Source organism: Athene cunicularia (genome assembly GCF_003259725.1).
Source record: "Athene cunicularia isolate RWA chromosome 1 unlocalized genomic scaffold, athCun1 chr1_part2, whole genome shotgun sequence".
Lineage (NCBI taxonomy): Eukaryota > Metazoa > Chordata > Aves > Strigiformes > Strigidae > Athene > Athene cunicularia.
Window position 1 is genome coordinate 33,553,152 of NW_020799092.1, and position 14,097 is coordinate 33,567,248.

Consider the following 14,097-nt stretch of genomic DNA (forward strand, 5'->3'; position numbering starts at 1 on the left):
AATAGCAGTCCTAGATCTGCTTTGACCATGAATGAGGACAATATTGAGCTGTTTTGATAGCTTCTTTGCTCCTTTTTTCCTCCCACAAAGTTTTGAAGAATTTTGCTCAAGATTTCGAGGTGTTTCACATTCTTCAAGCTGAAATTTGATACTGCTAATCCAAACAGCCAGACCTTCTGGCAGTTAGTTCCTAGTGCATAGTTCTCCAATGGTCTAGCTGAAAGATTGTTTGAAATATAGCTAAACGTGTTGGGGAGAGGGCCACCTTTGAAACAAAATCTCATTTAAAAGTTTAGTTTAACAAGCTGGTGACAGGCATTTCACAAAGCAAATCTACAAATTTAAATTGATTCACACGTAAGTGCTTTACTGTTCAGTTTTGTCTTTGAGTGAAGTGAATTCATTAAAAATGTAGAGAAGTAAAGCTTGGAGTAAGGTAAAACATACATGCATACCTTTGTATAGGCAATCCATTCTTCTGAAAGAAAGAGAGATATTCTTGTTACTTGGTCAGAAATCAAGTAAACAATTTGGTTTTGTGAAAAAAGTACTCATTTTTTAAGAGACATGTACTACATAGACATTGGCTAATTATTTTCTCTGTTGAGGAGAAAGGGGGAGAACTCTCATGTTATCCAGAATGTTTTCTATATTGGAAGGGGGAAAAAATAGCATGACACAAAACTAGCTGGTTATTAAAGGGCAATACACCTATTGACACCATCCACGTTCAGTGAAATGTGTGTTTTGCATAATGATGGAGTCAAGCATATGTCCTAATTTAACTGCTTGTGCAAGTAATGCAAGGTCCTTGAGAGTAGATCTGGTAGCAAACCTGGCTTATGCAGTGCCTCGCCTTTTCCTTTTGGGTTGAAGTTCTGGGGGATAACTGAATAGTAGTTTTCTGCCAGGGAAAGACAGAGGGTTAGCTCCTCCCTTGCTTATTTCTTTTTACTGATGCTGGCACTCACTGGACCAGTGTTTCTCTTTTTCAGAAAAGATTGCACAATTGCCTGTTTGTTTATGGAGCTGAATGCAAAAATGGAGGGGGCCAGTGAGTGACAGAGCTAAGTAAGTGGAAATAAAGAAAGGGAATGGGACCTCTTGCTTTGGTAGTAGCAAACCTTAAATTTAGCTCGGGCATCTTGAATGACTTCGTTCTTGGTTTTGTTGGGGTTAGTAATGCTATTCAGTAAAACAGGATAGAGACCTGCCCTGGCTTAGGAAGAACCCTGCTGAAGGAACTTGGGAAGAAAATAACCTTTTAAAACTGAAACCAGAACTGGATAAATTACTTAGTCTTGTTCTTTCACAGCCCTACAAACAGTTATGCTGGCCCACCATGGTGAATGGGCAGAGGTGGGAAAGACTGTCCATGTGCATAGGCGAGTAGACCAACATGGTCACCAAGAGACAGGGCTGGAACCGTTGTCTTTTGCTGATCTGGAAGGAAAAATCTTCCTTTCTGATGAGCATAGAAGTTGCTCTGTTTTATTGAATGAACACAGGCCAGGTTGTAGTTCAGGTTAAGAACTGTGGTGGTGTTTACACACTGGGCCATGATGGACCAACGCTGAATATGCAAGACTGAAAAGGAGGTTACATCATCCTATTCCTCTTACCTGGACACCCTCCTGTGGTGTAGGACTGGGGCAGAGGAGTCTTGCAGGCAGTGTAACAGAGTTGGCTCTCCAGGAGTTTTGAAGCATCTCATTGGGGCTGCTATTGCTGAGAGTATCTTTTTGGCTTGTCATCTATGATCTGGGGCTGTCAGACTCTGGGTTTGCTATAGTTGTCTCAGACTTGGTTTTGGAAGACAGTAATTTTGCATTGACAGAAGAAGGCAATGACAATGAGGAAGCTGTAGTGCCCTGAGGTGGACTCTTATAAATGTGGTGGAGAGAACCAGTGTATTTCTTTTGATTCCTCAGCTGAATTGTGTCCAAGCAGTCCTGAAATGACAGTGCTTCTGAGGCAGAGGTCATCCTTAGATGCATTAAAGTTGGAGAAGTGGAAATTCTGGCCAGAGCATGCTGGTCAAACTGGAAAGGTGCGTGGTGGCTCCCAATGCAGTCCTTTGTGGAGAGCTTCAGAAGTGAAGGCTCTGTATAACCTTGTCTTCTAACGTAGTCACCTGGGCACATGGTGGTACCCATACAAACGGATACTGCCTGCCTTTCACCGGAATCAAAGATACCTTCTGGACTGCCGCTTCTGGACAAAGCAACATCTTTATGAAGATCGGCTTTCCTGTTTAGAAGTTCCACACTGATGCAGGTTTCTTTGACCAGGTCTGGATAATAATCAGAGCTTGGTTGTTGCATTCTTTATTTGCAGAACGAAGATTTATAGCTATGTGTTCCTAGGAAACATGATCAGAAAAGCTTCTTAGAAACTTGCTGTATGACTTTTTATATGGGAAAATATACAAATGGGGAAAAAAATATAAACATAATAATGTAGATATCTTGCTAGTACAGAAACAATTGCCTGTGCTTTGAATCCTGTTTAAATGCAGGTTTCGGCAGTTTCAGAACCCAATTTCAGCAAGCTGTTTAAACAGACGCTAACTTTGAGTATGCAAGCAGTGTCAGTATTAGTCAATAGAACTAATTAGATGGTAAAGACTAACTGTGTAATTAGGAACTCTGCTCATCTGGTACTGCAGCTGCCTAATTTCCTTTTGCCACTCCCTCATCAGTAAGCGAGATTGTGACACTGCGGTACATGGGATAAAAATTAAGTCACTAGCTCCTAGAACTCCTACTTATTGCAAAACAGTTTATATACAAATACTAATTCCTTGCTGAATGCTTAAGCAAATACAGTCTAACATTTATGTAAGGTGAGTCTCATCGCTTTTGCTTTTCTTTTCAACAGGAAAAATATTTTGTGGTAAACATTATGCACACATTATAATCAAATAATAAAGAAAACAGTTTATCAAAGTAATTTATCTGTTGATTGATCAGTAAATAATCTTATGTTCTGTGATTCATGAAGATCAATTTTAAGGTATTTTGATGGCCAATCTCTAACTGGACTGACATTTGAAGTTCTAAATAAAGACTATTAATTCAACCTCTTCTTTAATTCAGCTTCTCTGTTTGCTAAGATAAATCTTAAATCTGTTCATGACTGGCTTCTTTGGGGCACTTTTATTTATTCGAATGAGTTTATTTAAACATATGTTGACTTTTTTATTGAGCTGTTGAATATCACACATTGAATATGATTTTTGTCTAATTATATAATCCTATCAGATTGATTTATAAAGTGATTAGAAACAATTTATTTCATCAAGTTTGATAGCTCAAAGTATTGCTTTTTACAAACTCTTCAGCCATTAGAAGACAATGATTCAGATGTTTACAGGAAGAAAAAATGTCTTTATGATGGAAATGGTTTTTTTACAACTCTGGTTAATAGCTACAAATATATTAATGTCTATTCATTCCCCTTTAATGCATATGGGCTAATTAACAGATATGCTTATTAAAGTGGACAAGCAGTAAAAATCATTTTCAGGATATATCATGAATGACAATAATGACAAATTATTACTATTTTCCTCTTCTGAGCAAAGATGTGATTGCATACCAGTTCTCTGAGATTTGCTGTAACGGCTTTTTAATCTTTCAAGTCTTTAATTTTGTGAAGTGCAATCACATCTGACTCATCATTTTTTGGCCAGGCATTCTCTGTGCTTATTTATTTATTTATTTTAATAATCACCTCTTCTTCATGCAGAATTTTGCAGCTAAGCATGGAGCTTCCAGATATGCATGTGAATAGTGTTCTGTTGCAGAAGCAGAAAGTTTAAAGATATATTTTCATGGAAATCTTATATTGAAAATATTATTTTTAAAAAATTTCAGTATACTAAGTGCTTTTTTTTTAAAAATAAATTGATACTTATGAGTGTGTTGATGAGTACTTTTATGCGTAGAGTTACTTTTATGAGGAGAATCAGCAGCAAAATACTTGTAAAGAAGATAAATTGTTAAAAAAAGGGCAGAAATATGCCACAAACAAGCACAAAAATTAGTGTATGTCAATAAACTCACCAAGGTACCCAGGTGAAGGTTTACCAACTTCCAGGTTATCACATCCTTTTCATATGCAATTAAGTAAAATTTTCAACAAGTGCTCGATTAACTGATACTAGGCTTAGCAATAGTGTTTTTTCTTTTAAAGCCTCCTTACTGAATGCTGGTATAAGGAACTAGTTTTTCTTGTAGATTTGTTTCTAGGGGATTTGTTTATCAGGTCAGACAGAAGTGGCTTCAGGATCAATGCCTGTTTACAATAGGTAATGAGCCATACATTTTATTAAACTTCATTCCTTTTATAATTATTTTTTTTTCATACTTTTCATATTGATGAAGTTTGGCAAGAGAGATCTCAGACAAGTATATAATAAGTTACAAGAGCAAATGAAATGGCTCCACCCCTCCAATAATCCTTTTGTTTTCCATTTATCTTGATTCATTCATCTGGATCTAACTGTGCATTGTTTATCCTTCATGGAAGAATAGTAGTGATATATCCCTTAAAATATTTACAGTTAAAATATTTACAGTTAGATTTTAATTTTAACAAGTGTGCTAACCAACTGAGTAATTCTGAAAAGAGACAGATTTTAGTATGGGAGTGTTTGAGAATTCACAGAATCATAGAATTGTTTAGGTTGGAAAAGACCTTGAAGATCATCCAGTCCAACCATTAACCTAGCACTGACAGTTCCCAAATACACCAGATCCCTCAGCACTAAGTCAACCCGACTCTTAAACACCTCCAGGGATGGGGACTCTACCACCTCCCCGAGCAGCTCATTCCAATGCCCAGCAACCAGTTATGGAAATAAATGCTTCCTAATATCTAGTCTAAACTTTACCTGGTGCAACTTGAGGCCATTACCTCTTGTCCTATCGCTTGTTACTTGGTTAAAGAGACTCATCCCCAGCTGTCTGCAACCTCCTTTCAGGGAGCTGTAGAGGGCGATGAGGTCTCCCCGCAGCCTCCTCTTCTCCAGACTAAACACCCCCAGTTCCCTCAGCCGCTCCCCGTACGACCTGTGCTCCAGACCCTGCACCAGCTTCGTTGCCCTTCTCTGGACACGCTCGAGTCATTCAATGTCCTTTTTGTAGTGAGGGGCCCAAAACTGAACACAGGAATCGAGGGGCGGCCTCACCAGTGCCGAGTCCAGGGGTCAGATCCCTTCCCTGTCCCTGCTGGCCACGCTATTGCTGACACAAGCCAGGATGCCATTGGCCTTCTTGGCCCCCTGGGCACACTGCTGGCTCCTGTTCAGCTGGCTGTCAATCAACACCCCAGGTCCCTCTCTGACTGGCAGCTCTCCAGCCACTCCTCCCCAGGCCTGTAGCGCTGCTGGGGGTTGTTGTGGCCCAAGGGCAGCCCCCGGCATTTGGCCTTAGTGAAACTCCTCCAGTTGGCCTCAGCCCATGGCTCCAGCCTGTCCAGGTCTCTCTGCAGAGCCTCCCTACCCTCGAGCAGATCAACACTCCCACCCAACTTGGGGTCATCTGCAAACTGACTGAGGGTGCACTCGATCCCCTCGTCTAGATCATCAATAAAGATGTTAAACAGGAGTGGCCCCAAAACAGAGCCCTGGGGGACACCACTCGTGACCAGCCGCCAACTGGATTTAACTCCATTCACCACAACTCTCTGGGCCCATTCGTCCAGTCAGTTTTTTACCCAGCAAAGTGTGCAATTGTCGAAACCTCAAGCAGCCATTTTTTGCCAGGAGAATGCTGTGGGAAATGGTGTCAAAGGCCTTGGTAAAGTCAAGGTAAACAACATCCACAGCCTTTTCCTCATCCAATAAGCAGGTCGCCTTGTTGTAGAAGGAGATCAGGTTTGTCAGGCAGGACCTGCCTTTAATAAACCCATGCTGACTGGGCCTGAGCATCTGGTTGTCCATTATATGACTTGTAATGGCACCCGAGATGACCTGCTCCATGAGCTTCCCTGGCACCGAGGTCAGACTGACAGGTCTATAGTTTCCTGGATCCTCCTTTCTGCCTCTCTTGCAGATGGGTTTCACATTTGCCACCCTCCAGTCCAATGGGACCTCCCCAGTTAGCCATGACTTCAGGTAAATCATGGACAGAGGCTTGGCGAGTACATCTGCCAACTCCCTCAGCACCCTTGGGTGTAACCCAGCTGGTCCCACAGACTATTGTGCATCCAAATGGTGTAGCAGGTCTCTGACCATCTCCTCTTCAACTGTGCTGACCTCAATCTGCTTCCCCTCCCCATCTCCCAGCTCCTGAAGCTGGGTGTCCAGGGAACAGCCAGTTCCACCGCTAAAGACTGAGGCAAAGCAGGCATTGAGCACCTCAGCCTTTTCCTCAGCCTTAGTTACCATGTTTCCCTCTGCATCCAGTAAAGGAGGGAGATTTTCCCTAATCCTCTTTTTGCTGTTAATGAATTTATAGAAACATTTTTTATTATCCTTAGCTGTAACCAAGTTGAGCTCTTGCTATGTTTTGGCCCTCCTAATGTTCTCCCTGCATAACTTCGCTACATCTTTATAGTCTTCATGAGACACCTGCCCCCTCTTCCAAAGGCAATAGATTCTCCTTTTATTCTTGAGATCCAGCCAAAGGTCCCTGTTTAGCCAGGCCAGTCTCCTTCCCTGTCTGCTTGTTTTTTGGCGCAAGGGAACAGCCTGCTCCTGTGCCTTTAAGGCTTCTCTCTTGAAATATGTCGAGCCTTCCTGGACTCCCATCTCCTTCAAGGCAGCCTCCCAAGGGATTTTGTTCATCAGTCTTTTGAACAGGTCAAAGTTTGTCCTCCAGAAGTCTACGGTGGCAGTTTTACTAACCCCTCTCTGTTTCTCCAAGGATCAAAACTCAATCTTCTCATGATCACTGCACCCCAGACAGCCTCCAACCTTTACTTCCCCCACAAGCTCTTCCCAGTTCACAAGCAGCAGGTCCATGGGGGCACCTTCCCTGGTCGGCTCACTCACCAGCTGTGTGAGGAAGTCTTCCTCCACACATTCCAGGAACCTCCTGGATTGCTCCCTCTCTGCTGTGCTGTGATCCCAGCAGATACCCGGGAGGTTAAAGTCCCCCACAACAACAACGGCAAGTGATCGCGAGATTTCTCCCAACTGTTTATAGAAAGCTTCATCCACCTCACCGCTTTGATTGGGGGGTCTATAGCAGACTCCCACAGCAAGATCTGCTTTATTGGCCCTTAACCTAATCCACATACTCTCAACCTGGTTATCACTATACTTGATTTCTGAGCTGTCATAGCGTTCTCTTACATATAGGGCCACTCCACCAATTCATCCAAACATAGATAACTCACTATTTTCTTGTGTTGCAGAACTGTTTTGAAACCATTAGAATTGATTTAGGCATTCTTGGATTGGGTGAATTGAAAGTGAGACTTGGGAAAATATGATTTATTTGGTAAATAACTTGTGAGGAAGCACTAACTTCCACAAATGTTCAAATCTGTTGTGTAATTAACACACATATTCAGAGAGCTGAGCGAGCACTTGCAAATGCAGATAACCATTGCAATATGACATTTTCATAATCTGTAAAGATTTTTTTCAAAACTCATCCACAAACCGAAACACAATATCCCATAACTGATATAAATAAGTGTCTTTGATTTTGCTTAGCACTGGATGTGGTTGTGAATTGAGGGGGGATTTTTAAAAAAGAATGAAGAAATAAAATGAACTCAAAGACTTTATTTACAAGACTGTGATGGTATTACAGTATTTATGTTAGCATTCATCCCATTTGGCTTATAAGAAAAAGAGGTAAGGAAAAAAAAAAAAAAGCGCTCATCCTGTCTGATGGAACACTTTTTTTTTTTTTCCTAACTCATTGTGCTGTTCTCAAGGTGATATTAGGATCAGATAAAATGGAACAAACCTTGTTGCCTGATGAAGTATGCAAATATCTGGAGATTTTATAGTGTTCAAAGCTTTCCTTTCCAACCCCAGAGAAGAGACCGAAGTGCACTGTAGCTGGGCAGGTTGGGGTGGTGAGGATTTCCAGGAAGAATCACAGCTTCAGTGGGAAGGGGACAGACAGTCAGCAAGTGAAGCCATACCCTTCCTGGGTGGAAACACCGCCTCTGTGTTGGGGACAGCTGCAAGATCTGCTTTCTGCTCCTGGTACTCTTCACATTTTCATGTAGTGCATAAACAGGCTCTTCTGCTGCCTAACTGAAATCTTTTGAACATGCTTTAAAGCTGCTACTATGATTTTACTTCCACAGCTTCTTATATGAAATATTATTTCAAATACACCAGATTCTGGAGGTTATCCTGAACATACTCATCTAGCTATTACACTCTCTGAGCCCAGCTCCCAAGTTAGTCCCTCGAATAGATGCTTGCTTCTGAGTTCATATGACATGTTTATGGCTGACTGAGCCCTTCCGAAGCAAGAGGAGCAAATAGCATGTCTTTGCAGTCCTGATAATAGCCCCGTGGGGTCTGTGGCAGCTTTGCAGTATGACCTGGCCTTAAAAATCAGGCTGCATATCCCACCTTATCTGCTACACTCTTGTAGGAACAGACCAGGCGCAGTGGGTTACCATTACTGAGGCGTGGTGTCAGGTTATGGATTTCCAGCTAGAATGCAAATCAGTGCTGAGACCTGCAGAGCAAGCCAGGTAAGAGTTTGCCCTAAGATAGTCTACACTCTGTGTGTGGTCATCTTAATGAGGGCTTAAAACTTCAGAACACACTTGGAGTCTTATCTCTTTATCTGTCATTGAGATTTCTCTAGGAACATTTCTGTGGTGAGAAAGTTGGCAGATGTGGTCTCAGTGTGGATGGTTTCAAAAGACAGGGTAAAGGTAGCCACACCAATCGAAAGTAACTTGGCAAAAATAACTCATTCCTGCTGTCCAAATCAAAACATCTGAGATCCTGCTTTCCATGTACTTAGCTTTGAATATCTCTTAACAGGGTCAGAGCACAGATGCTATTGACATCAGCTGCAGCTGTAAGTGTTCATCTCTCTTGGTCATCAGACCTCAGGTCTCAAGTCAAGTGCCCAGAGAATAAAGAGCATGCATTTAGTGAACCGTCTGAAAAGTTCAGTTTAAATGGCTTGGCCAGCACCACAAAGAAAGTGTGCATTAGATGAAGAGGTATAACCTATTTTTCTGGGGAAACATTCACATGAGAACTGCTGTTTCTCTCCCTATGAATGTCAGTTTCAGTCACCTCATGCTTCTCAGCTTTTGAACAAATAAAGAGTAGTGGTCCAAAGACAGCAGTCTCCTACATGCCTTAGTGATGATTTGTTCCCAGGGCTAGGACTTCCTGTACCCTGAGGAAGGGTCTCATCCAATACATGCAGTGAGTGTGTGATTAAGACACATCATAATGCCAGAACTGGATGAAATGGGGCAGGGAGCTGTTCAGGTTGTGCTCCATCATCTGAACTGGGTACTTCCCCAAAGAGACCAAAACAAGTACCAAGAGGGATTTATGCTCTGGTACTTTCTCATTTATGGGCGGGTAGCTTTGCAGCCAAAATACTGGTCTTCAAAAAGCCTACAGCCTCCTTTTATCATCCCTAATTACAGAAAAAAGAAGGGAAGCTTCCTGTTTTCAGTTAAGAGAGGAAAATCTTGGCTTGTCCCAGAGCTGTAGTTGCAATTCAGCTGATTCTCTCAGTAAGTGTGGACAGAAACCTTCTGAAATTTAGTTAGGGAGATGCCATGTGTCATTTTTCTAGGGGTTTACTTTAGACAGATTCTGGCAGATTTCATGGGACCAACATAAATTACATGAAAAATATTTTTCTCTTTGCTAGGAAAATTTCAAGTGACTAATCCAAAGCTAGACTTATAAGAAATTCCCATTTTGGTATTATGGAGCAAACAGTATATTTTAATGCTCTAGATTAGTCCTCAAAAATATAGAACATTTTGCCTGAGAAGTTTAAAAAACTTCAGTTATGGTAGACAACCGTTGTATGAAATGTCTGCCAAATGGTTAAAATCTGGCAAAGCAAATGGGAAATTAATAATAATGAGAACAAGTATTGGATGATTTTAACTTGTGCTGTTGGTTTTGCCTTTAGTAACAAGAGTGGGTTTTTTTAAAAAGCAGTAGACAATAATACTTTTACAGAAGTTAACAAATGATGCAGTGTGCATTCCTACTTCTACACAATCATTTCTGTATAAAGCCTTATTTTTTAACTTTCTCTGGAGCAAATGAAAATATGATTTATAAAGAAAAACAAAACAAAGCAGAAAATTTAAAAACCCCCACTATTAATAGAAAACCTTTCTAAAATGCTATGAAAAGCAGAGACTTTCCTATTCAGAACAAACTTCTGTGGAACTTCAATGGCCAATTTTCTGTGTATTCCAAACTGTATGGAGAAAACCTCTCTCCATTCAGAAATCAGTGATATCTTCAATGCAATTAATATCCAAAGGAGATAAAAGGCAGAGGAGGAACAGAGTTATTATTTCTCAAACACTTATCAGTTTTTGTATTAAACTATCTACCTGGTTTGCAGTCATCTATAGGTAATTGTATCAGGGTAATGACATGTAAAGTAATAATGAAGGAGCAGATTTGATTTGGGCTGAAGTAAACCAGAAATGACTTGGCTGTTTTGGCAAAACATCCCTCTCTCTAACTTTGTGCTGGGTCTAGTGAAGCATTGTTTTGGGTAGGTAATGCTTTTAATGTTAAAAATAGGTCACTTGAAATCTTTCAATTTGAAGAGTTATTTTCAAAAAATATATTTAGAAGAAAGCATTTGTTGAGTATTATTACACATAATGAGTTACTTCCACATAATTCAACAAATCTCCTTTTTAGAAAGACTTTATTCAGCTTTATATATACTCCCTTTTATGGTTTATTCTCTTCTGAGAGTTTCTTTATGACTTCCTTGGGTGTCAGATTGAACTGTAGCATCTTGATCACAACATTGATAGCTCTTAGTGATTTAGGCAGTTGCGTTTCCTGTCAGATGCTGTGCCTGGATTTCTTCTCTCAGCACCTAATCTAAAACCACATGCTGTCATGCAAAACAGAATGCTGAAGCAGAATTAGGAGGCAACAGCCGAGGGAAGAGGTTTGAATCGCACCTGGGAGATCATACAGCTGCTGGCTTGCTTTCTCCAATTTCAAGTTATTTATGAGAGGGATTCATCTCATTCATGTTTAGACGGACACTCATCTAACCAATCATTCCCCAGTCCCTCTGTAGTCATTGATAAAGCCTATTATTCATGCAGTGCGCTTCAGGGGATAATTCATCTGACTGATATTAGGCACCCATTTTAGGATCCCCTGGTAGATGTTACTATTTCTCCTTAGTGGCTTTAAGTGTGACCATTCCAGATTTATCTATCCATCTTACATGAATCCTTTACATGGTCTTCAAGCTGTCTGGACCCCAGCTGCTAATGAGCATGTTTACTGGCCTGACTGTTAAGCATGATGCTGTCAGATGCATGAAGTTTGCATAGAGGTTGCCTGACCTTGTCTGTTCAGGAAGGAGTGATAAACTTGTGCCTTATCATGATTTTGTGTTCTGATTTATGTGCATGACGGATGGACCCTGGTCCCTCACTGCTGCCCTGCTGGCAGAAAACTCTGCAATAGATGAGGGCTCTTGCTGGCAAGGAGACCTACAAGATCTTCACCTGGCTGAAAGTGGTACTGGCTAAGGAAAAGAATATGCTGTGCTAGATAGCCAAGAGGTTACAGAGTTTTTTGGTGTACTTGGAGGCCTTGACATAATCTGGGTGATGTGTGAACATCCTTTGTTTCTCAGAGCATATTAAGAGTCTTGCAAAATATTTTACCTCTTTTTACAAGTCACAAAATGAGAGAAAAAGTAAATAAAGAAACCAGAAATGATTTAATGAGACTCTATGTCAGACATTTTCAACCCTGGATTCCAGGCCTCGCAACCAATGTCTTCTGTGCAGCTCTACTTGGTTTCAGACAGTAATATTCTTCCCTCTGGAAGTTAATTACTGCAGGAATAGAGGTATAATGAAGGATAGAACTGTAGTTTTCCATCTGAAGGCAAAGTGACTTTGAAATGGAGAAAGGAATCAGCTGGCAAACCATCAGTCAGGAATACAGAGCTGATATCTCTGTGCTTGAGTGTTTAAGAGTAGAGACGACACAGCGCTGGGGAATCTGGTGTAGTTGGGAACTGTCAGTGTTAGGTTAATGGTTGGACTGGATGATCTTCAAGGTCTTTTCCAACCTAGACAATTCTGTGATTCTGTGAAAAATGAGACTTGTTCTTTTACTTTAATGTGGTTCCCAGGACAGTTGTCATTAAATTTAAAGTTGCAGAGGTTTTCTCCCAATGACCCTCATAATCATCTTTTTCACAGCTCAATGTACAAGCTGTAGGCAAAAGAACAACACTGAATCAGAAGAACCTGGCATCCTCATCACCATGAGCTCTATGTAAGGCTCTTATGGTGACAGATATTGATTGGCCAGCTATGGGATAAATCACAAGATAAAATTGTAGGTGAAAAAATCATAATTTTACATTAACTTTTTATTAACTAGCCTCTATTCTAGCCTTAAGGATGTTTATTTTTTCCTGGCCAGCTCTGTATGGTATACCACCAGGAAACATGTAATGTTGGGAAGAAAAAGTTTTGAATCCCCCACATACTGTTATACTTTGGCACAGGTTTATCCAAACAGCTGGATTTAGTGGATATGGTGGTCCTGCTAAGACAAGACAAGTTGTAAAGAACGACATCTGTTTCTGTTTGCTCATCAATGGCTTCCCATGTGATAATCATAGTAATGAAGATGACAGGATTCCCATCAAATATCCACAAACATTTTTCCATTAGAGAATTAGAGCAAAAACCCCTAATATTTTGGAAAGATAAACTCATATCTAGTCATCAAGTTAATTCAAATTTATTATCTAAATTCAATAAATTACAGCTATTTTTCAATTGAAGAACATATTGGGAGAATAGAAGGGCAAGGTAAAGGGAATTTTTGCTGAATTTACTTGATTGCCAGATGTTTCTGTTACTATTAGCTGGGCAAAGAGCTTTTTGATTTTGGTAGTGCAGACAATGGATCATTCTCTTTTAATAGTGGCATTTGAAACATTAACAGATGATGTTTAGAAGTTAGCAAAAAAAAAAGTATGTGAAATGCTGTCTTATGATGGAAATAGAATGTATGAAGCTCACCATAAAGATAGCACTACTTCTTGTACCCCTCTAAGACTGCGTGTTCAACTGATGCAGTCAATTCAGTTCCATAAAATCACTTGAATTACCTTGAGTTATCCTGGCTGAGAATTTGTCCTGTTTATTTGTCTGACTCAACCATATATCGTATTATCTAAGTATGATGTGACTGACCATCCCCCAACCCAGGAAACTTTGCTTTGGATTTTAATTTAAATTGTTATTGCTAACAATTTTTCAATGAAGGAAGCATAGATCACTTTTTCTTATGGATGTTCATGGGGATGAAAGAAAAATCTCTCTATACTATGAGCTGATGAGAGAATTCATCTACTATGAATTACCATGACTACACCCACTCCTATGATCTGTTTCTTTTAGTGTTAGCTTAAGGAGAAAAGATAATGGAGGAAAATAGGGATGGTATTTCTTATAATGAAAATAGAGGTAAACATAAAATAGCTGTGGTAGTTTGTTTTGCTGCCACATGGTAATTTTCTTACCGTCTTCTTCATAGCCACTTAAAAACACCTAGAATAAAATTACAATGCAACTGACTTTTGAGGTTGTTTTGGTGTCGATAGTCAGTAGGCAGTGATTACGCTATTAGTTCCATAGTGACTGCAACATAATATAAAGATGAGCAAAATAAGTCAGCTTTTTGTTGCATTCATCCTCAACATAAAGCACAGCATCCTTTGACTAAGTCATTAAAAGAGCTACTTCATTTACAACATGTTCAGTTTATTGTGTGAACACCCCTAAAAATCTCCAGTCTGCATCCATGAGTCCTGGGGAACAAATACAGAGGTGCTGCTGACTAGCTAGAGCATCACAAAAACAGGCAACAATTTTCCCTAGAGCTGG

General features: G+C 40.3%; 1 protein-coding gene across 1 annotated transcript in view; it reads right to left on the minus strand.

The window, feature by feature from the left end:
• Window positions 1–1,754, minus strand: part of PLEKHG7 (pleckstrin homology and RhoGEF domain containing G7) — a 33,177-nt gene extending 31,423 nt beyond the window's left edge. The window contains 2 exon segments of the mRNA XM_026864774.1: window positions 456–478; window positions 1,623–1,754. Coding sequence (XP_026720575.1) covers window positions 456–478; window positions 1,623–1,754 — 155 coding nt within the window.
• Window positions 1,755–14,097: the final 12,343 nt, after the last annotated feature.